At 35.8% G+C, this 25,016-nt stretch overlaps 1 protein-coding gene and 1 long non-coding RNA gene across 4 annotated transcripts; both read left to right on the top strand.

Annotated features, from left to right (window-relative positions):
* Positions 1-8,166: 8,166 nt before the first annotated feature.
* On the top strand, positions 8,167-9,044 carry LOC149398349 (uncharacterized). Its single transcript, XM_089614564.1, has 3 exons — positions 8,167-8,499; positions 8,590-8,649; positions 8,751-9,044. The coding sequence occupies exons 1-3, from the start codon at positions 8,167-8,169 to the stop codon at positions 9,042-9,044; spliced, it is 687 nt and encodes a 228-aa protein (XP_089470690.1).
* Positions 9,045-10,248: 1,204 nt separating this feature from the next.
* LOC149398348 (uncharacterized) lies at positions 10,249-12,853 on the top strand. Of its 3 annotated transcripts, XR_016297012.1 has the most exons (4): positions 10,249-10,615; positions 11,179-11,345; positions 11,813-11,945; positions 12,620-12,853. It is a non-coding gene; the product is annotated as an uncharacterized LOC149398348 (long non-coding RNA). The 3 variants fall into 3 exon arrangements; XR_016297010.1 differs by lacking the exon at positions 11,179-11,345 and having other exon boundaries at positions 10,251-10,615; XR_016297011.1 differs by lacking the exon at positions 10,249-10,615 and having other exon boundaries at positions 10,670-11,345.
* Positions 12,854-25,016: the final 12,163 nt, after the last annotated feature.

Genomic DNA, 25,016 nt, shown 5'->3' with positions numbered 1-25,016 from the left:
GTTTTGATGGCGTGGCAAGATTTAAAAGGGTATAATAGTATATTCTATTATTCTAAATACTTTTAAGATTTAAATATTGTTATCAGATATATTAATTGTCATTAAATAATTTAATATTTTTATTACTCTCTCTCTCTCTCTCTCTCTCTCTCTCTCTCTCTCTCTCTCTCTCTCTCTCTCTCTCTCTCTCTCTCTCTCTCTCTCTCTCTCTCTCTCTCTCTCTCTCTCTCTCTTCTTCTTCTTTTCTTCTCTACATTTTTTTCTTTCATGCGAGCATGGTTGTGGTTGTACCCATCACAACCACAACAAGGGTACGAATACCTTCAGCAAGCTCAAACACACACACAAGAAGCATATCAGCAACAATACTCGCACGATTCGACCCAATCCCAAACCTACGATCCTTCTCAGCCCTCCTATTACCATTACTACCCATACGATCCACAGCAACATTACCCATATTACCCTCCTCCCCCGACTCTGACCCACCAACCCATTTCCGATCTGCCTCCTCTTCCCATCTTCCCCTCTTTCCCGCCAACTTTCCGGTAAGCATACCTCCCTTATGCTTCGATTTTCCTTTCTAATTCGTCTTCACAATGTTTATCCGGTGGTTAAAAGCTCTTATCTTTTGTTTTTTTTTCTTCTTTTTTTCTTTCAATTTGTTCACAAACCGGTTGCGTTACCAGATGATTGCATATTAATTCCCTTCTTGCCTGTATGATTTGATGAGAAGAACAAGACCCCATCTTGATTGCATATTAATTCGATGATGGCTCTCCGTTCCTCGGGCCTCTGACAGCCCATCTTGAGCATCCTCGTCGTCTGATCCTCCGAGAGCTTCCCAAGAAACCTCTGCCCCTCGCAGATCACGCAGAGCTCCATCGGAAGATAGCACAGCTTGCTTTGTCCGACCTGGAGGCACGGAAGCTTCCAGTACTCGATTTCGTAGTTGTAGTGCTCTTTAAAGTACCCGACCACGCTCATCCTCTTCATGTCCCTGTCCGAGAACCAGAGGTCCTCGGTGGGCTCGTCGGTGAGACCCGAGACGCGGTACCTCTGCACGGTCTCCCTGTGGCACACGAACACCCTCACGTTCCTCAGCGCCCTCTCGACCTCCCTTCTCTCCTCCGGGCCCCGCAGGCATGCGGTTTTCCTGCGCGGGAGCCCCACCCGCGTCTGCAGGTAGGGAATCACGCCCACGCTCTCGTGGAACGCCGCCACGGAGAGGTCCATGTTCAGAGCGAGCCCTTGTTGGGTCGGAATCAGGCTCTAGAAGAACCTGCGGAGCCCCACCACCCAAGGAACAGAGAAGAAAAGAAGAAGAAAGGAGAGAGAGAGAGAGAGAGAGAGAGAGAGAGAGAGAGAGAGAATTATAAAAATATTAAATTATTTAATGACAATGAATATATCTGATAACAATATTTAAATCTTAAAAGTATTTAGAATAATAGAAAATATTATTATACCCTTTTAAATCTTGTCACATCATCAAAACGTGAAACTTAACGTCCAAATACTGACGGAAGTGGGGCTTTGTAACACGTGTTTGAGTTGTGAGTTGATTTTTGCAACATTTTCGAATCCATTGGGCGAAATGTAACTGAGGTACGAGTCAAGGGTGTAAAAATGGGATTTATTCTTAAAAGTATGATTATTTTGCATTTGACCAAACCTAGTACGGCTATTTCTCTAACTGATATATATAGCTATTCTTTATGAGGCTCTAAGACCCTTGAAATTTTAGCTAGAGTTTATACTAATTAAAACAACAAAAAATTGGCTACGTAAGCCACCTAAACTATAGGAATTGTAAATTAGCCAACCTTTGGTAAATACTTTGTAAATAGCCAACTTGCATACGTGGCAGCCTATTAACTACATTTTTTACATGTTTGGCTGGATTAAATAAGTATTTTATTAATCTGTTAATAAGTTAACTTGATTATTTACAAGAATTAACGAAAGTTGGGCTATATCCCAATTCACTATAACCGTGTGACTATATATCTTAATAACACTTAAAACAACAATAAAAATAAAGAATCATTGGTAATTGAGAATTATAATTAAAATAACCATATTTTTTGGACTTGAAAATAATTTATCAAACCCAACTATGTTCCCTTATTCTAATTTTGTATATGCTTGAGCGTTTTCGTAGCAATATTGCTCACGTAGTCTTTATTTATATATTATTTATTTAGAATGTAAAAGTTAAAAAATTTACCCATTAACTGTTATTATGGTTGCAATTATTGCAGTTTTATACCAAATTTACTGTCTAAATAACTTAAAACCTACTTTATTTTATTGATGAGTCTAAAATATACTAAAAATTCTAATTTAAATAAAGTTGTTACAAAATTAATAATTTAAGGTATTTTTTCTCATTTGCATTTTCAGAAACAATTTCCAAAACTTTCTCCTAGAGGATGCCAAAACTGAGAAATTCAAAAAAGTTCAGTGCAAACAAATCAATATTTAAAGACTACAAGATAAGTATCCACATATTCACATTACTGCTACTGGCTCCGAGCCTTTAACTAATAATTAAGTTGTACCTTGCACTTTCTTGTCCTTATGAGATAAAAAATCAAAAGGCATTGTTTTCAAGCTATATCCTATTCTGCTTGGCCTGATTTATCTGTAACATAAATTAATATGTAAGTACAACATCACATGAATGATGTGCGTGCATTATGTACTCTCATTACGGAAGGGAAATTTATTAAATAAATGCAATAGTGTAGAAACATAATGTACGTAGCTCTACTGTGATTCATTGGATCGGTTCGGTTTTAATGTTCACCATTGTTTGGCATGGTAGGTATTTGAATCATTTCCTTTCAGTAGACCGTGAAACATTACGTATAGTATCACATGATAAATATGGGACTCACATATATCCGTAGAGTATTTTGCATTTAGTAACTTCTGAAAATGACTCATCATGCAGAGACAAGTGGAGTTTACGGAACGTAATTATTCGTTAGTTTCACAAGAGTATAGAAACTTTTCGCAGGGTAGTTTGGAATATTGCAAGACTATCTTATACCTTCAATGTTCATGTGATTACATGTAAGAAATAATCTTTGAATTGATTGCAGCTGATAATATTAGCTAGTACTATTGTTTTATCATTTGCCATATGCTGTTTTTCATTGAACAAAAAATATGAAAACATCAAATTGACTTCGTGGCTTCTTAAAAATATATAGGAATCCATAACAAAGGTAACTTACTTTTTTGATAAATTTGATAAAACTATGTATAAAATACAAACGTTGAAGATGGTCAAAATTTAAAAAATTATATAAAAACTGATTATTTGTTAATCTTGGCCAAAATACTATTCAAGATAATAAACAATGTTGTTGAATTTGTAGCTTTTTTAAAATAACGTGGGCGGTAGTAGTACCATGGAGAAATTAAAAAAAAAATTATTCTTTTTCCTTCTCGGTCTGTATGGTTTGAATGGGGCAAAGCGCCAAAGTCCTCTCTCTCTCTCTCCATCTTATTCTAATCTAAAAAACTTCAATTTTTAATGACCGCGTTTTATGGTGATACTATTAGAATCGACATGTTATTTCTAAATTCGAATTGTAGCTTCTAATTAGAAGCGACACGTTGCTTATAAAAGCAACGTCACTTCTAGCTAGAAGTTGTTTTGTAGTAGTGCATGTGTAGCTCGTGCTTTTTTAAATCAACCAAATATATAAATGCCCATGCAAACTAAATCATCCATAACATACATATAGTGGTGATGAGACGACAGAGAAGCCGCACGCAGACGGTGACATAAAAGAGGACGCTCGAGAACAACGAACGACACCAAGAAACAGATCGCGAGGAGAATATATGAACAAAGATGGATGAGCAATTTTTCTCAATTAGCAGAGACAGATTGAATTAGATAAGAAGACTAAGAAGACAAAGAGGAATGAAGTAATGAAGAAACTCTCAGTAAAAAACGGTTTTGATGAACCTGGTAGTGACGCTCGATAGACGAGCGCCGCGAAATATGTACCACGCCCACATAGCATTAAACACACACGAGTGAAAAGTTTTCAAGATTAAGAAACTAGTAGTGAAAATAAATTTTGGGCTATTTTTTTTTTTTTGCAAAAAAATATGTCATCCAAGGGTGGATATTGGGCCAAATCTTATACGGCGGCCTCTCTCCATCATCTCGCACTCTCATCAACACTGCATCGGGAGGGTCATTCTTTCAGAACACCGAAAAAGAAGCATATGACATCCTCGAGGAGCTCGCCTACAACAACGACCAATGCTCCTCGGAGCGGAGAATCATGAAGAAAGATATGATCACACTGGAGATGGGGTTAATGAATGCGCTCGCCGCGCAAGTCGCCGACCTCACCAAAACCGTCCACGGCCAAAAGTTATCGGCCAATGCCGTCCACCCTTACCGACTGAGTCATGCGCGTACGGAGCGAACGGTGAATAAGTGAACTATGTGGACAACCACAGCCAATTAGTGTTTCAACATACCAACATCTACAACGCGGGCACAAGGAACATGCCTATGCAAGATTCTCTAAGTTTGGTAGTCACCAGTTGAAGACATGAGTTCTTCACTTTCTCTATGCTTTCATTAGATGTCTCCAAATTTTCTCAAGCTTCTTTGGCACTAACACGGGTGTTGATTAATCTGAACACATTCTTGCCCACTCTATTATTATAAATAGCATTCAGTGCTTTATAGTTTGCAAGAGTAGTTTCATCTTCAGTATGATCTCAGTCATTATCAGTCTATTTGTAGTTAATTTAATTTGCAGCGGGTTGGTTGGCTATTTTTTTTAATAAAATAAAAATTGAGCTAGAATTTTAAAAGAAGCCTATGGAATAGCTAGTTGTAACAATTTATTATATCGAAATATAAAGAATGCTGAATACTGTTATTTCTATATTGAATCTTCTGTCTGATTAACTTTTTGTTCAATTTTGTTATTTTTTGTTAGTCAGAGTCAATAATTGACCTAATTTGTATAATAATGTTAATGATTTGTTAAAGTTGATGTTTTTTAGAACTTCGTGTCTATTTATGTTTGTGTATGTTGGTACATATGTGTTATTGATTGAAAATGATTATTGCTGTAAATTTAGTTTATATTTGTCAATAAAGGTTAATATGAGGTAGTAATGACTTGATTTATTAATATGATCGATTAAGTTTTTGTTTGAAATAGAGAATATGGACAAATGGTTTAAGTTTGTAAAGTTTGAATGAGCTGATAAAATTTCAATTTAATTCTGTTTATTGCGTCTATATAAGTTATTAATTGACTTGGTTTGTATTTGTTAATACAAACCTGATGAATTTCTATATGTAGTGGAGAAATTATTAAGATGTTGCAGTTTGTGCACGGGGGAACTTAGCATGTTTATGTTTATTTGGGTTAGTATACATTAGTAATTGAGTTTGGTATATTATTTTGTTGTTAATATAGTAAGCTAGATAATTTCTATATATTCTTCAAAGCACACGTTATTAATAATGCTTATTTTGTAAAACAGTGCGTTTAAAATGAAGATTAGAGGAAGTTAGTTTAAAAAGTTCAAAAACGAGGAAGAACGATCGGTTTGATTTAAAAAGTCTTAGGTAGGTTGCTTGTGCGTGAAGAAGGACAATGAGGGTTTCACGGAATCACCATAGGACGGAATGGCATGGGATCCTTTTTTACCGAGTCCGGGATGATGAAGTGAGGACGGTTTGAAGGTGCCTTCAAAAATACCAAGTGTGGTCAAGAAAAACGGTCAATGCTAAAAAAAATCCGAGCTAATCTTCTCCACGAATAGCTCGAGTTTCCATCGGAGAGAAAGCTTTCCAAAGTTCAAGCAAAAAGTTTATGGAAGATTGGTAGGTTGGATGGCAAAGACCATATCCAAGGCGAGGTGCATCACCCTTGTAGAATAAGTCATTCAAAAAGCATCCCGGTGTATGAAATGGCCAGGTTTTGGCTCCCAAAGTACTTTTTCAATCTGTTGACAAGGTAACTCGGAAATTTTGGTGGACCGGGAAAAATAACGAAGAGAGGTTTTTAGCGATTGTCTAGTTGGAAGTCTATTGTCAACCAAAAACTAAATGAGGATTGAGATTCCGTAAACTCAAGGATATCAATACCCGTTTCTTTACAAGTTGGGGTGGCACATGACGACAAACTCAAGGGTGTCTATCCTAAAGGAAAAGAGTTGCGGAACAAGAATTTTTTACTATGCGAGTCACGCACGAGAGACTTGGGGGGTTGGCGAGATATCATGTCCACTCAACCAAGGTTTTAAATTCCGGGGGAACCAGACGGGAACCGGTCCGGTTCTCACTTTTTTGAACTCCACTACTTGTTTTTAATTTTAGAGTTTGTGTTCATGATTTTAATTTTTTTTTTGTAATTAATCCGAATTATGTTGTAATTTTTTGATTAGTTAGTGATAATTAAGGTTATGTTGAACTTGTTTATTGATTTATGAAGAAATTGTTATGACTTGTTTTTAATTTTAGAGTTTGTGTTCATGATTCTAATTTTTTTGTAATTAATCCGAATTATTTTGTAATTTTGTGATTAGTGAGTAATGATTATGGTTATGTTAAACTTTGTTATGAATTATTTTATATTTTCATTTAGATCCGGGAACCATTTAGAGTTTGTGAATATGATTCATGATTGTTAGTTTAATTTAATTTAATAAAGGTGATTTGTTAATTTGTAGGTTATAACTTGCAAGAACGTCGGCCCCCGACCCAGCTAGGAGGTATTGTACACCCGTGCCCGGAAAAAGTAGCGCTCACCGGTGTATATTTTGCGAGCACATTATGGGAGGCGGCGGCATCACGAGAGTGAAAAACCACCTAGCCCATGTAAACCCAACCAAGAGTGTCAAATTTTGTGAAAAAGTCTCTCCTGAAGTGAAAACAGAGATGCAAGCTTTACTTGAAGGCAATGTCGTAAAAAGAAGAAGAAACAGTCGTTGGATTCTACGCTTCGCAAGACATTGACTAAAAATGTTGGCGTGGAAGAATCAGACGAAGAAAACTACGAAGCGCAATTACGAGCAGTGATGAAGAGGTCAAGACAAGAGGCGGCTCAGACAGAATGGGAGGCTCGGATGATGTCGAGGCCCAGCAGTGGTTCTACGGCAAAATCTCCACCAGCTGCTCCGTTATTATATAAGTCAGCGAGTGCTAAGCAAAAAAAAATTGATGAGATGGTGGAGCCGAAGAAGAGAACGTGACTCGGAAGAAACATAACAAAAAATTTTGTTCACCAACATGTGCCGGTGAGTAAGGCGGCCTCGCATGAGTTCAAAAACATGATAGCCAGCGCTCAAGATCTAGGTAATCCTCAATTCGTGATAAGTAATTGTATTTTCATATTGTCGAATCGCATGTGTTCTTGAAACGTTAACATGATGTATATTGGAATATTGCAGGTCCATGAGTTCCTATACCAACTCCGTATGAAATTCATAGCAAGTACCTCGATATGGAGGTTGCAGACGCGGAGAACTACCTTGAAGAACAAAAGAAGCGGTGGGTAAAATACGGATGCACCATACTCACTTATGGTTGGACGGGGCCGACCAGACTGAGCGTCATAAACATTATGGTTTATTGTGTTGGTGCAACGGTGTTCTTAAAGTCCGTTGATGCATCAAAGCACACGAAAACAGGGGAGTACATCTACGGAATATTGAGGTCAGTGCTCAAAGAAATCAAAAAACACAATGTCATCCAAGTTGTGACCGACAACGGTTCGAACTACAGGAGTGCCGGGTTGAAATTACAACGCAAGTACCATGTGTACTGGACACCTTGCGCCGCACATTCTCTAGATCTGATGTTTGAAGATATTGGGAAGAGAGATAGTGTTAAGCATACTATCAAATCTGCGACGGATACGACTAAGTTCATCTACAACCACAACACTGTGTTGTCCAAGTTACGGGAGACATCCCCAGGTGAAATCATCCGTCCCGGCGCAACAAGATTTGCCACGAACTATCTAGCTCAGAAGTCTCCGAGAAAAGAGAGCTGCGTTGAGAACGACGTTCAGTAGTCAATGGTGGGATGATTCCAAATTGAGTGCAACTCCTACAGGTAGGTCCATATCCGAGACTTGTTTAAATCCCAGATTCTGGCATTCGATGGACAAAGTGTGTGCCATATTCGAGCCGATGTATACCACTCTTCGATTAGTGGACATTAAGGTGCATCCCACGATGGGATTACTATACTACATCTTCCCCGAGATGAAAAAGAAGTTGGAAGCGATGAGTGGGAAGAAATGGGTTGTCGACATCGTGAACCACAGATGGAGTACTCAAATGGAACATCCACTACACATTGCAGCTTTCTTCCTAAATCAAAAGTTGCTGTTTAACCCGGATATAACCATGAACAATACTCACATGGCCGCTGTCACAAAGGTGTTCGACTTCTTGCATCCGGATCTTGATGGGTCAACTCTTGGGAGAGAGGTATAAAACTATAAATTGTTACAAGCTATATCACATTATGAATATATTAGTCTTATGTGATTTTCTAATTACAGTTAATCGCATTTCGAGACGCTCGATGGGACTTCTCACAAAGAAGTGATGTTTCGGCACGGGGCACCCTTTGTGCAAGTAAGCTTGTGAGATGAATTGTATGCATTAACTATGTCATGGAATGGTAAGAAATGACATGATATGATTTATGTCACATGATTGCAAGTGAGTGGTGGGAGCTTTACGGAAATTGGACCCCGACTTTACAGACGTTGGCCATTCGAATTTTATCACAAACTTCATCCGCCTCCGCTTGTGAGAGGAATTGGAGTACATTTGCCCTCGTCCACACAAAACAAAGGAACCGTCTAGCGTACAGTAGACTCGAGAAGCTTGTTTTATGCTCATACAACATGAAGTTGCAGCTCCGTGAAGCAACTCGGATTCACGACAACAACCTCAACCCGATGGATCCTTTGGATATCATCAAACGAGCTTTCGAACGCCCGGGGAATAATGCTCCGCTGGATTGACGAAGTTCACATGGACGACGTCAACCAGAACCCGGATCCGGCAGTAGCTGAAGCGGCTCGAGAGCATGGAGTTTATCCGGAGCGAGTGCTGAACGAGGACGTCCAACCTCAACGCGGATCCGGAGACAGTTCGGATTCAGATGGCAGAGGTTTAAGCCATAGATCAAGCGGATCGGGTGGAGGTGAAGGTGAAGGTGGATCAGGGGGAGTTGATGGAGGTTCATATCGGGCTGGAGGTTCCTTTACTGCTGGAGGTACTTTATTTGGTGATGTCGGCGGTGCTCAAGTTGGATACGCACCATCGCAAGAAGATTTTGATCGTCTTCATCACCCTGCTTTTTTTATTCAGGATACGGGCGCGGAGGTCAGGGCGGATGTATGAATGATGTCATGTCATGTACGTCTAGCAATGATGTTGATGACTTGTCCTACAACTTCGGATCGGTATCAATTGGTCCTCAAGGCACGGAGTCCTCTTATGATGACGGATCTTCCAGTTACAACCAGAACTACTATCCATCAAGTCACGCTCCCGAAACGGTGCGAACAGTTCCAGGTTATCTCCTCCACTCCATGTCTATTGCTTCATCTCAGTATGAGTACGACTATCACTTGGACTGGTACTTCGTGCATGTGCTCATTATATGACTTGGTATGATTACTGTATGACCGATGCATACGATCGCTTTGAGTAGTCATTTGTTGTAGCGACTCAAAATTTAAGCTTAATGTCGTAAATTAAGCTAATCAAAAGGACGAGAAAATTATGTAAATTAATTTTCTAAGAATTATTTCCAGTATTTTTGGATTTGGAATACTAAGTTTATCGAATTAGTTTAAATATATTAAGGTAAGGAGAAATCTCGGAATGAAAGGAAGGATTTATCGAGTTCGTCGCGAATAATAAATTATTTTCCGATGAGATATTCCGGAATTTAATTTAAGAAAATAAATTCTCAAGGACGAGAATTATTTCCGAGAAACCTTGAATATATTTGAAATAATCGAGAACGAGCGAGAAAATTCTTGGTTTGAATCATTTAATTAAAGGTTCGATCGGTTATGTTTGAAGTCACAAAATTTTGTGACAAGGACGTGATAGTAAGGTTTTCTGGACTCAATTGAAATAAAAACTTGGAGTCGGGGTCAAAATGGGTCGGTGATGAACCGAAGGACTTGATGAATAAATAGAGTATTCTCGTTTTAATATAAAAGGAACTTCTTTTTTTATTTTTCTTCCTCATTTCTTTTTCCTTCATTCTTCCTTCCCGATTCTTCTCTTCCTCTTCTTATCTCCACCGAGCGGTTCCTGCAAAGAAAAAAAAAACAAACAAAACCACACAACCACAACGAAGAACTCCGGCCGATCCTCACCACTCCAACCTCTTCCTCATCTTCTTCATTCTTCTTCTTCAGCACCTCGCGCTCGGCCACCAGTTCCAGCCGAGACAGCGCGCGCCCGCTGAGGCCGAGAGAAGAACGCCGCGAGCTCGCCGTAGCCGCCGCTCGAGAAAGAACCACCGGGAGAGAGAGAACACTCCCCGGAGAGTCCAAATCCATGAAAGAATTGGGTAAGAAATCAAAACCCAGGATTGATTTCGTGAATTCTAGGGTTTGATGTGGATTTTGGGGCTTTTTGGATTTCAGGTTGTTTGGGTAGAATTGTTTGACTCTGATTGATTGTCTAAGCTTGGTTGTGATGTTGAGTACTCGAATCATGGATTGAAATTGGTTGATTGAATTTTTTTGGACGGTTTGGAATTTTCTCTTGAATTTTTGGCAGAAATTGTGGAAATTAGGGCTTATGGATATGAATTTTGGGGGTTTTGTTTTGAACGAGGTTTGATGATTCTTGGTTTGAGATTGTGCTCGAAATTATGTTTAAGATGGTTTGTTTTTGGAATTTCTGAACGTTTGGTTTGAAAATTTTGTCTTGGCCATGTGAAAGAGTTTTGAGCCGTGTATATTGGTTTTGGCCGTGTGATGTTCAATCTGAAATTCTGGTTTTTAGTTGTTGATGATCCGAAACTAAGTTACTATGGATTAGTGTTTGGCTAAGTTTGAATTTCAGATTGTTTGGAAATTTTGATTTGATGAATTTTGTTTTGTCTCGGTTGTGAGCCTTGTTGTCAAGGGTCTAGGCTTGTTTAGGCGGGCTACGCAGAGCCCAAAACAGCGGCCGTTCGGGACGACGAGGACGTGGCCCAAGACATGACGGAGCTATCGCGCGAGCGTCGACGAGGCGAGACCGAGACCGGGTGAATGTCGGCGTTTCGGTTTAGGCTCGGAGACTCGCGGAGGGTCCGTCCCGTTTTAGCGAGTTATTTCATTATTGTTTTGTAATTATGAAGTTTAAAGTTATTTTTGTATACGAATCGTTTTGAGTTAACGTTTGGTATCTCGGTTACTCGAGCGTCGTGATAAGAAATTTGACTATGTTTTCATTGAGATTCGGAGAAGAAAAAGAAACAATCTTTATTTTGTTGGAGTTATTTTCTAATCTCATTTTGGATAAATGAAATTAGTTTTATTCAAGGAAGCACAAGCTCGCTTATTAGAGTTACTTCTCGGATTTTTGGAGTTTACCGTAGTTTCTCGTTCGAGTTTACTCTTTCTCGTATCGTTTGAAGTTTGTTCTGAGAACTTGGTTTCTTTATAGTGGATATGTCATTGGATTCTACGATTCTTTTAAATCGTACGTTTGAGTTTGAGTATTGTGGACTACTCATAGGATTCTGATTCAGGATTGGTTTGATTTACTGTGATAGGACTCAAGACTGAAAGTCGTTTAGAGGGTTCACGGAGTAAGTGAACGTCTGGAGTCTCGGTTTTAGTGAACGTTCAAGTTCACAGGACGAGCGAACGTCTCGTTGAAGAGCGACATAGACACTTACTCTCGAGGTAGGTTATTATGACCCTTCTCTCCTGATTTTATGGTTTGGCCTCAAGTATATATTATTTTCGAAATGAAAATGATTGTGAACGTGCCACGAAACCTAGAATCGTTTTCAAAATGTGGCGTAACTTCAACTCGGGATATCCGATTATGAAGTTGAGAATATTTTCGATATTATAGATATATCCCGTATTTGCGAAATAAAGTGTTTTGTATATCCTGATAGAGCCGGAAACGTATATATATGAAGCGGAGAGTGCAATCGTATATATATAAGGGTGTGGAGAGTGCACCATTCTGATCAGAGGACTGTCACGGGTTATGTTGACAGGGGCTCAGGAAATAGTAGACGTTTAAATGGGCGTAGATGCACATTTAAATTCAATTGCATTTCTTGCATTTACATTTCTAGCATCAGCATTCCGTCATTTACATTTCTGTCATTTACATTCATGCAATTTACATTCCTGCAAGTTATACTTGTGCGTGTATGGTGATTTACACGTATAAGACTATTATTATACTTGTACGTGTATGGTGATTTACGCGGGACAAGAATATTATTATTATAAAGTAAGTATTATTTTCGAAAATCTATTTTTAAAAATCAAACCATTACTATAGTACCTACTGAGCCTCAGGCTCACCCCTATTTCCCTCAAATTTTTCTTATAATCAGGATGTGAGAAGGAGAAGGGTTAGGAAGACCTCGGAGTTAAGTGTGGTCGAGAGTTGGAAGGTTTTCGCTGGATAGTCTATCAAGTGTCGAAGGTTGGTTTTATTTTTCGTTTTCTTTATTTTATCTTTGGACTTGTAAAGTAATCAACTGAGTATGCACCGTGGGTTAGTTTTGTAAAGTTTATTAGTGTTTCATTTTTATATTCAATAATCACGCCTCATCTTTTCCCGGGGCGTGACATTTGTATTCCTCCTATGTTGAATTTGTTGAACTATAGTATTTGGTGGATTGTGTTGAACTTTATCATTTTGGTTTGTACTATTGAACTTATTTTTTGTTGTGTTTGTAATTTGGTATTGTGTTGAAACTTGAAACATTCTACACTATTTTTAATTTTATGAATTTTATCCTACGTACTTTGTATGTTTTTTTGTATATTTCTTTTCTGAATTCCCCTCGGTAAATACGGTATTTGACGGTATTCCTCTACGGTAACGGTAAGTTCAACGGTATCGGTTTCCTTTTTTGTTCCTGCTTTCCCCAGTATTCCTTTACGGTACCGGGGGTTACCAGTAAATTCGAAAGCTCGGAACGGTAACGGTAACGGTAACGGTATTTCGATCCTTGCACTCAACATATCATTAGAGCGAATCGTGCTATCGGCGCGAATTGGCTTCAAGAAGCAGTGATCTGAAGGTTTCGTCAGGGGGCAGGGCAGGTTCCAAGGAGGGTTAACAAATTCTTCTTTCTAAATACAAGAATGTGGAATCACGAGAAGCTGAATCAATGGTTAGGAGAAGAAATCGAGGAGTTAGTCACGGAGTTATGTACATCAAAGAAGCCCAAAAAAGATTGCCTAGTCTGGTTGGGATCTCCGAAGAGAGAATTCAATCTCAAGTCGGTATATTGGGCAGTAGCGGGAACAACCTTCAATCTGAAAGATGTGGGGTGGAGAAGGATCTGGAATTCAAAAACTTCCGGAGAAACTCAAGGTCCTAAAGTGGAGAGTGGAAAGAACAGTATGCGAACAAAGATGAGACAAACTCGGATTATCCAAATAGTGGACACCGCATACGTGCTTTGTGGAGAGGACGGAGAATCAATTCAACACATGTTCTTCTCTTGCCCTTTTTGCAAGAAGATTCTGGTTCATGAAGGCAAATAGATGCAGATGGGAGACGATTGGTGAACGAAGAGGATTAGACTGGGTCCGAGAAAGTCTCGACCGTAACACGGAAGTTGAAGAGCTGGGATGCGAGAAGAGGTGGTTCCTCCTGCAAGCTACAATCATTGTGGAATCGGTGTGGAAATGGAGGAATGAAAAATTCTTCAAAGGGAATTGTAACTCAGGGGATATGCAGATCCAAGGGATTCAATGATGATTCGGTGAATTATGGGATATCAGAAATAGTTAAAGAGGGGAGGAAGGACGAAAACAGATCAGGGGAACTAATGGGCTCCGCTGGAAAAAAAAACTTTCTTGGAGAATGGGCGTCTAAGTAGGAGTGGTGGCTCGGGACTCGGAGGCATAATTCGATCACGGCGACAATGGCATTAGAAGTAGAGATGTGCGGTGTGTATCTAGCGGTGTTGGTGGTAAATTTGTTGCAATGTTCAGCAATTAGTTGTAGAAGGGGTTAACAAGTAAATTATGGAGAGCCTTGAGAAAAGAGATGGGTGTCCAAATTAGAGCTTGGAACCTTTGTTCAGTCATATTATTACTGCTGCGAGTTACTTTGATGTTTTAAAAAATAGTTGGGTGTTGCGATATTTTGTACGCAAGTGCACGTAGTCACTCAAGTAATATACTCGTAAGTACTAGTCGATCCCACAAAGAGTATACTTAACCAAGAACAAAACTAGCTAGCAACGAATTGAGTTCAAGATTACAAAGGAGATTCTTAACTAAAATTGCTTAAATAAATAAAATACAAAATAAATACGGATGCACGGATATGTAGAAGGCAAGGGCGACAGATTCGCAAAACTCACATGTGGTCGGAATTCCTAGAACTACGCACGATCTTTCTGTTCACTCTCTTCACTAATCACATTCACGTAATATTATCACTAAATCTCTCTCGAGCATCTAACAACCTATGTCAATATCGGATTTCTATCTCTCGATCTCAAACCCTAAAAATACGACAAGCATTACAATGGAGAGTGTACACACGACTTTGTAGCAGTCTAGCTATCTCTAGTCTTAAGAATTAATGTACTAGGGTGGGTTATCTAATTCTTATGCACGATAAGTATAAGAATTAATGTACTAGGAAGTTGTGCGTTCCGCGCAATCTTCTATGGAATCTCGCTGCAATTCTCTGCGGCACGCAATGTATGTTGCGCGGCGCGCACCTGAAGATCCTTGAGCAGCGCAGCACACCAAGGTTGTTTTGTCCAATTATGTGGCGCCAAATACTCCAATTGATGCCTCGACTGTGAAGGAACGTCCCGAATTGACCCATTAGCATTAGCTCGACGAAGAAAAACCGTAAACTAGATTGGACCAGTGATTTTTAGACCGCCGGTCCGGTTTAAAACAGTTTTTTTCATCTGGTCCGGTCTAGTCATTGCAAATGGTCCGATCCGGTTTTTTTTTTAAATACGGTTAAACCGGACCGGACCATTTTATTTATAAAAAAAATAAAAATAATTAATGTCCAACTAGTTAAATTAGGCATTTGTGCATGTGTTTCTCTCCCGTACATGATTATATGTTTTTTGTTTTTGTGGAAAATTAATGGTTTTTTTTTTATGTAAAACGGTTTGAAATGGTCCAAACGGTTCAAAATGGTCTAGAACAATCTAAACAGCTTAAAATGGTCCAAACGGTTCAAAACGGTCCGATCCGATCCGGTTTTCACAGTTTTTTGGTCCGGTGCGGTTAGGATTTTTTTGGATTGTTTGAGCGGTTCAGTCTGGTTTTTTGGCCGATTTTGGACTGCACCGGACTGTGCACAGCCCTAATTCGCATCACTAACACCAAATTATCTCGTTCATTCCTGTAATCCACTCAAAACACACTTAACACAATCAAAATTATTCGAGAATGCATGAAATCCAAATCGGAAGTATGTTATTATACATATAATATGTTCTTATCATTGGGTCCCAATAAGCATGAACACAGTGGCTCATGGTCTTTATAAGAGCATTGGTATTAATCATGTTGATGGGTTGTGCTCAATTAATGATGTAATGCTTGAGGTTCAAGATGCAATCATTCGTAATTACGGTTAATAAAATTGCTGAAGTTTTAGAAAAATAAAGAATATGAAATTATCTTAATAAAAAATAGAGAAAATTAGAAAAATAGCCAACTTAAACGTTTTATATTACTAAATAGTCAAGGTTTGATAAATATTAAGTAAATAGCCATAAATGATGACGTGGCTTAATATGACAGTGACTATTTACTTAATATTTACGTTTGTAAATATATAAAATAGGTTATTTACCTAATATTTACTAAACTTTGACTATTTAGCAATTCTCAACGTTTAAATTGTTTATTTTGCTAAATTACCATAATATATATATATATATATATATATATATATATATATATATATATATATATATATATATATATAAAGGAGAGGAGCTTTCCCCCTCTCAAGAAACACTGTTCAATGAACAGTGTTTCTTTTTTTTTTTAACTTTTTTTAATAACTTTTTACCCTAAACACAAGTAGTGTTCATTCGCACCGATTTTTTTTATCAATAAGATAAAAATATTTCTATAAAACTTTAAATATATTTTTTTCAAACCTAAATATTTATGGACATATCTCCGTACATTTCTTCTTTCTAACTAATATATTAATTATTCTCAAACAACTCACGGAGCATATATTGTTTGTATATGTATGAAGCTAACTCAAAAAAAAAATATATGAAATAAAGTTTCAATATGAAAGTGTGCGAAAGACAATGCTTTGAATCTACAAATAAGGCATCTGACTTAACGCTCTTCACTCGCACCAATAATATATATAAAGAGGAACCTGAATTTACTGTTCACTCAGTGTACAGACACTGTTCAACCTAAGGTGAAAATGTCAATTTTATCCTTCGACATACATATAATTTACAAATTTGCCACTAAAAAAAAGAGATTATTATACTTGGCCATTTTTATTGAGGGATATTCTGGACTTTTCCAGAGAAGCTGAACTGATATTTTACAGCCCAATAACGTTTCCATGTGGAAGAACCCAGATTGATGACTTTTCGGCTGACTCACTACCATCTCCATACTATCTAGAGATTTCTGGAATATCGAGTCCTTTTACAGTCCCCACTCTATATATATAGCTACCTCTCCATATTCATTTTCAATCTAACCTGTAAAGAGAAGAAAAAGCAGAGTAAATCTTTCATGTTCATCTCTCTCCCTCCCTCTTTAAAAAAATATACCATAAGAGCTTCATTCACAAAGTACACACGATGATGACCAACATTTTAGTCACGATGATGGCCAACATTTTAGTATGATCTATATTTCATGTTGTTTTACATGTCATTTTCAACATTTTAGTAACAACTATCACTTATGTTCTACGGTACCATCTTCGAAGTGACTGTTAGAATCAAAAAAATATTCTTAAATGAGTATCTTTAATCATGTATACAGATTCATATATGATATGCAAGGATATAATATAGAACTAAACTACCATTAAGTTTCAGCCAAAAAAAGAACAAATACATACAAAAAAAAAAATTGATCCTTTATAACTTACCCTTCAGCTTCTTGCCAAATATAGAACCAACAGACAAGACAGCAAGTATTGAACCGATTTCAACAAATCAATCCCAGCAAGCAATATCAACTAATGCAGAAGATTGAATGACATGCGAAGAAAGTAATCGAGACACCTAAATCAACACCAATTCCGCCACAATTCAAAAAACTCCCAAATACCAATTCCTAATTCTCGGCCAAAGCTCAAACACGTGGGCTTTGGATCTAAAAAAACTTCCACCACGGTCTACAATCACGAAAAGCAGAGCAAGGATTTGAATATCTCGGCACGGCTTCGAATTCGAACGATAAAGAAAGGAGTAGAAACACCAGTTTGCAAGTTCTTTTAGAGAGAGAGTGAGGATGTGTGTTCTGATCAAGCTTGGTTCTGAATCCTTGGGTTTGGACTTTGGAGTGCTTTTATATCAGCTCCAACACTGACGATCAAGTGTATCTCAACCACAGGCTCAGTCTTCAATCTGATGGCTTAGACCTCTCTTTCGCGCAGAGCTGTCAGTCTAAAAAACTGAAGCTCCAAATTTGCTTCAGAATGAAACTTGCGTTTTATTTAAACGTTGCTTCGAAGTGTCATTTTTGTTAGATTTTATGTGGGCTGAAAGTATTGGGCCTGCACCACTGGGATTTTTAAATGGGTATCAAAAGTATTATAATTTAGTATAGATCGGGAAGGATTTTATTGCATTTCATATTTATCTAGATTTTGACTAATTACATTCCATATTTATTAATTGAATTTGAAATTTGTATGTTACTTAAAACTTTCAAAATTGTAATGTAAATATATTTTGATATTAAGGGACTTATATTAAAAAAATATCTTTTCAATTATAATGACATAAAATAGTTCTAACCTAATAAAAGCACTTTTCTTACCCATAATAATATAAAAAATAAAGTCTACAAACAGTAATAATATTTGTAATACCTCATAACTAAATAATATCAAATTATGCGAAGCAATCCGCAGCAACACGCGGATATTTTGCTTATATATATATATATATATATATATATATATATATATATATATATATATATATATATATATATAATATATATTGGGTTGTTATTTTGTATATAAACAATTGGACATGCTGATTCTACACAAGAGACAAGACAATAATAAGAAAATTTAGGATAACCTATAGAACGAAATCCCAGAATGATAATCTAATCAAAACACAAATTGACCTATATACATATACCACAAATAATATAAAATATATAAAATACGAACTAGATGACGTCATCTACAATATATCCATAATTCCATATATTCACTAAAATATATAATCCATGGAACAATTTTTTGGTACCACCATAAAGAATTGGGTATAGAAACTCTTCACCACAAGTTTTCTGTCAGCTACAGAATAGAAAATTAAAAGCGTGACAATATGCGAGAACCATCCTTCACTATTCTAATATTCTTCAACTTTATCTATATATAGTTATATACATATAATCTGCAAATATAAAACGATACCATAAAATTAAACTATTTACTAAATCTGGGCCTAGACAGGAACTAATTTGAAATTATTAAATAAAGATTAAAAATTAAACTACACATAACCAACCCCATATTAGGGATGACAATTTGATCCGAACACGAAACACGAAACGGTTACGACACGATTTAAAGAGGATTAAGATCTCAATAAATGGGTCGGTTTTTAATTGGGTCGAACACACTAACACGATTAAATAATGGGTCAAAACGACAGGATTACGATAACACAATTAACACGATTATTAAATGGTCGACACGAAACACGATTACGACACGCACAAATATGACCCAATTAATACGATTACGAGTAATAGCACGATTACGACCCAGTTAAACACGATTAATATTATATATAATTATTCATTTATAATTTCTCAAAAAAAAATTATTCATTTATAATTATAAATATAAAATCAATATTCAATTAGTTGTTTTCAATTATCGATTTAACTAGTATGTCTAATGGGTGTTCTCATAATCACAACTTACAATCACAATAACAATAGTCTCGTAATAACATATCGTATTCCATTTTATTTGGTTTCAATTAAATTCAATTTATATCGAACAATTACAATTCACATACATAATAACAATAATCTCATAATAACGTTATGTATTGAATTTTATTTGATTTCAATTCAATTCTTATCGAACAATCACAATTCACATTAACAACAATCTCGTAATAACATCATATTCAATTTTATTTGATTTCAATTCAATTCAATTAATATCGAACAATCACAATTCACAATCATAATCACAATAACAATAGTTTCATAATAACTTTTCATTATTCAATTTTATTTGATTTCAATTCAATTCATATCGAACAACCACAATTCACAATCATATTAACAAGTCTCATAATAATGTATCATATTCAATTTTGTTTGATTTCAATTCAATTAAATTCATATCGAACAATCACAATTCACAATCACAATATCAATAGTCTAAAAATAACGTATCATATTCAATTTTATTTGATTTCAATTCAATTCATATCGAACAATCACAATTCACAATCACAATAACAATAGTCTCATAATAACATATCATATTCAATTTTATTTGATTTCAATTCAATTCATATCAAACAATCACAATTCACGATTCACAATCACAATATCAATAGTCAAATATTAACGTATCATATTCAATTTTATTAGATTTCAATTAAATTTAATTCAATTTATATAGAACAATTACAATTCACAATCACAATCACAATTCAATAGTTTGCACTTGTGATTGGCTTTATGGTAATTATGTTTTTTATTTTATTTTTATCATTTTAGTTTTATTAGTCTTGAATTTATTTTTGTGTTGATATATTTAACTAATTATAAAATTTATGTAGGATCAAATGGAGAAGCCGATGGTTTCATAAAAGACGTTTTTGAAATTTAAGTTACATGATGAGGATATAGAATCCGAAGGTTCAAGTATTCGTATTGACTAAAACTAATCGTATGTCTTTTTATTTCTTTTTGTGAAAGATGATTGTATTTTGGAGTTTTATTTTCATATCACTATTATGTTTATGCTAATTTTTTTGTGTTAAGAGTATTTCTTTTTCTTTGACTATTACGTTTTTTTTATAATTTAATCGCAATTAATTGAGTTTGAATGTCTAAACACGATTAAAACACAATTAAATAACAAAAATTAGAAAAATAGTCAACTTAAACGTTTGATATTGCTAAATAGCCAAGGTTTGGTAAATATTAGGTAAATAGTCATAAATGATTACGTGACTTAATATGGCAGTGGCTATTTACTTAATATTTATGTTTGTAAATATATAAAATTGGCTATTTACCTAATATTTACCAAACCTTGTCTATTTAGCAATTCTCAACGTTTAAGTTGGCTATTTTGCTAAATTACCCATTAAATAATCCATTTAATATGACTATTAAATGATTTAATTCAAACGGTTATGGATCTGTAAAAAAAATAAACGGTCGGACTTGGATCTAGACTTCAAACACGATTAATAAATGATCAAATTTAATTATAACAACTATTTATGCAAACACAATTAATACGATACAATTATGATACGAACACGAAATTGTCGTCTCTACCTCATGTATGTGTTTTGTAAGCTAATCTTTGGCTAAACAAGTAGAATGGGAATATGGTGATGACTAAAGTGGTAATTTGAAAGGGCCCAGAATCGTTAGGCTTTTTCAGTTGTGGGCCCCAATCAGGAATTACAAAAAAGATAGGAAACAATGAATCCACTCCCATCACTATCACTCTGAGAAAGTCTCGATGCAAAGAACTTCATAAATATTTTCAAACTTCAAGATCGTTTCAAACCCACACAATACTATCATGTCATCCACACGAATAGAATAAAATAAAAAAATCCTACCAAAAAAAAAAAAAAAACTTTTTTTTTTTCTGTCTAAAAACTCCACGTCGGCGACAAAAGATTTTGCCTTCACCTGGGATCGTATCTCACGTAGGACTAACCACGTGAAATTTCCACGTAAGACGATTAGATAGCCAATCTAGAATTTTGGTGTTTTACAGCGTAGCTATAATAATGAGAGAGAGAGAGAGAGATTTTGCTTCCTCAGGGAAGGGCATGGCCATGGTTGCACCGCAGACGTGTGGGCCCAGAGAGCGCTTCGAGGCCCATAAACAGCTTGGCCCACTTTTTCTCCACTTTTTCCTTGTTTATTGTCTCCGTAAATTCAATGAAGTCGAATAAGTTAGTTTATGCTTTATGGACGGAATTAATGGTGCAGTAAATACAAGCTGCTTTTAAATATTAATAAATAAATAAATAAATAAGCCAAAATACTTGAGGTCTATAATGTTTGAGACAGATCGTACGTATAGAGTTATTTATATAATTTATAAGTTAGTTGGATATAAGCATATGGCGTGGCCAACCAAATGCCTAGGTATAATTTATACATAAATCTGAGTATATACATGACAATATTGAATACATTGTATTTGTACCCAACAAATTATCTAATTTTGCAATTGGTGTATTTAATGAGATTACCTTTACTAATGCTGGAGTGTTTAGTCAGTGGTACGTGATATTTAATTATTTATAGCAGATATTTATCAAAGAAATGTATTTCTACAAAAGTTGTAAAAAGAGGATAGGAATCGGATTACAAAAGTAAAATAATACATTATATATATATATATATATATATGGAATGCAAGGTTGAGAATGGATATAGAGATAAAAGTGGGGCCCACTACACAAAGCCATGAAGATGGTTGTTTAACGAATCCCAAGCTCGATGTGGGTTCACGTGGGATAGTATCGCCGATACGGCTCACAGCTCTCCACGTAGGATTTCTACAGAATCTTTGGGACCCACAAATCGGTGAAATTTTCATCAACCCAAATCTTCGATACATGTAAAGGAATGATATACTCTTACGAAAACATATATAGGCAATATAAAAAGTAAAGTAATCTGGATTCTGGACTCTGGACCGAGAGTGAAAAGTGAATGTTATAGATAATTCATACTATATCTTATGGTTTATGACGTGGCTTTGTTACGTGGCAATTTCGCCATGCTTGACGTGAACAATTGTCACTGTCCACCGCCGTTACCAAATAGTTTTTGAAACAAAAAAAAAAAAAAAAAATTTATCCTTATGATAATATTTTGATATTTCACCGAACATTAACAAAAATTAAAAAGATAAATAAATGGCAAAGCCTTACCTTTATCGTACCGAGACTTTCGTTTTACTGATTTATTTCTTACCTTATATGGTATATCATAACATATGTCGAAGTTTAAAAATTATCATTATCAATTGATAAATCGTTATCGCAAAATATTTATATTAAAGTAAACCGCTAAAAAAATAAATTTTTCGCGGGGTATTTAATAAATAATTTTTTAAACAAATAGTTTTCCACAAACATACATATTATAAAATTATCAATCCATACCTAATGACAATATAAAATTCACAACTTCACATACACACATACATAATAGAGTTCAGATCACAATCATACAAAATATAGTTAATAACATGTCATAGTTCACACCAAGCCATAGTAAATAGAGTTCACCATAGTAAATAGAGTTCATTGTTCACACCATATCCAAACACAATGTCTACATTCAAATCACTACTCGAAATGTATGAGGTTTGTTGAAACGTATGAGGTTGTTTGTTCCGCAGTAAACAATACTCATACCAAGTCATCATATGAGCATACTACTACAATTAAAGCTTTTAGAAGACACGCTCAAAATTAGAAGCGGCATTTTGTGATTAGAAGCGACTTGTCGATTCTAGACAAGTCTACGGAGATCTAAATTTCATGTCTTCGAAAAGTCAATATTTAGCATTAGAAGCGACAAAAGTCATTCTAAAGTTTTCTGGTCTTAAGGAGTGACATGTTGCATCTAAAGTTGCTTCAAGGCTTCACCAATTTTTTGACGATTTGTGTGGTCAATAGTGTCAAGTTTATCACTTCTCGTCGTGATGATATGCATACCACTCAAAACAGCGGCTTGTGCATACCCGTAGATGACTACACTTTCTATATAGTTATGAATTTCGTAATAAATGAAACTTTTGATTTTCATATATTCGAAAATTAAATTAAATTTTCAAATTTTAATTATAATAAAAAAATTATAATATTAAAAAATATATAAAAAAAGCGGCATTAGAAGCGAAAATGCCGCTTTTAACAATTTCCCGCAAAATGACAGGAACATGTTAGAAGTGACATTCTGCTTCTAATATCACTTCTAAGCCTTTTCCGCCACTTCGCATGAGTCATTTAGTGCGTCAAAATTTTAGACTTAGAAGCGACATCAGAGGAACCATGTCGCTTTTGAATATGTCGCTTCTAAAATTAGAAGCGATTTTAGAATCGGAAAGGTCAAATAAAAGCAAACTTTTGACCTTCAAAAGCGACTTTTTTTCACTTATATATGCTTTATTTGTAGTAGTGGCATATGTCATAATGAAAGTCTCGATATGACGGTCGTAGTTATACTACTATATCGATGATATATGAACTTAAAGTCTTCAAAAAGAAAAAATAAGAAACACCTTAACTTTAACCAAGAACTAAACCATTCACCATAACTAGGAGCCAAATTTACGATATTTTGCAAAATTTGCGGTAAATTTACCATTTAACTTATAATTTTGGTGGTAAATTTGGGGTATTCGTGATATTTGAGGTATTTGTAGTTTTTGTGCGGTGGTTATGCAGTAAATAGGTTAATTTGTGAAATATATTCAAATCGTTACTGTGGACGTGCAATATGCAAAATTTTGTACGATATCAACGCGGTATTTAAAACCTTATGCAAAACTAATTGATTATAATTTTTCAAATGATATATATTTACTTCAAAATGGAAATAACTAAAAAAATAAACTAGAAATATGATTCTAATTTTTATTTAAATTTCCATTTTCCGTCTATGATCAAATAGTTATCTTTTAACTCATGACTTAGTCATATATATATATATATATACACACATACACATACACATACAGTTATTACCGTAATTTTTTATCTTGAAAAAAACAATACTCTCATTAAAAAAACGGTAACGGCTCAAGCTCAAAGTTCATGCCAACAATGAAGATCTAGTACAAAGTCCATCAAATCAAGATCTTCGCTAACATGATCAAGTCCACGAAAAAAAAGAATCCGTTGCACGAGAAGTCTTCGCCTAGGTCAGAAGTCAATGGCATGAGACACCCTCGATCGGCACAGTGCCAAGTCCTTGGCGGCGATCATTGGCATAAAACTTTGTGGCCTACAAGGCAAATCCTTAGTGCTTAAAGACCTCGGTGCTCGATAATCATCGGCACTCAGCAATCTTGGCGCATGGCTCCATGGTGCGCAAGAGAGATCATCGGCGCTCAATAAAAACCTCGGCGCTTGGCCCTTGCTTAGGGCACTCAAAAGAAGTCTTCTATACAAAATCAAGTCTTCAACGCTCGTCAATACGCAGCCACATATTCTCACCCACGCTAAGGAGTCCTTGGCACGCCTATCTCCAAATTCTTTCTCTTGGCCAAAAGCCGTGTGCTACGCCATTCCATGCCACAAGTTACTTTGACCA

The sequence above is a fragment of the Urtica dioica genome, chromosome 5, assembly GCF_054948205.1.
Source record: "Urtica dioica subsp. dioica isolate 48M chromosome 5, U.dioica_male_clone48M_v1_H2, whole genome shotgun sequence".
In the NCBI taxonomy this organism is placed as follows: domain Eukaryota; kingdom Viridiplantae; phylum Streptophyta; class Magnoliopsida; order Rosales; family Urticaceae; genus Urtica; species Urtica dioica.
Note: the sequence above shows the minus strand (reverse complement) of the source record. Positions and strands in the feature narration are given on the sequence as shown.

Coding starts and splice junctions, on each gene's coding strand:
- LOC149398349 (XM_089614564.1), top strand. CDS start 8,167: ATGGACAAAGTGTGTGCCATATTCGAGCCGATGTATACCACTCTTCGA. Junction 8,500..8,589: donor GGTCAACTCTTGGGAGAGAG/GTATAAAACTAT, acceptor TCGCATTTCGAG/ACGCTCGATGGGACTTCTCA. Junction 8,650..8,750: donor ACGGGGCACCCTTTGTGCAA/GTAAGCTTGTGA, acceptor GAGTGGTGGGAG/CTTTACGGAAATTGGACCCC.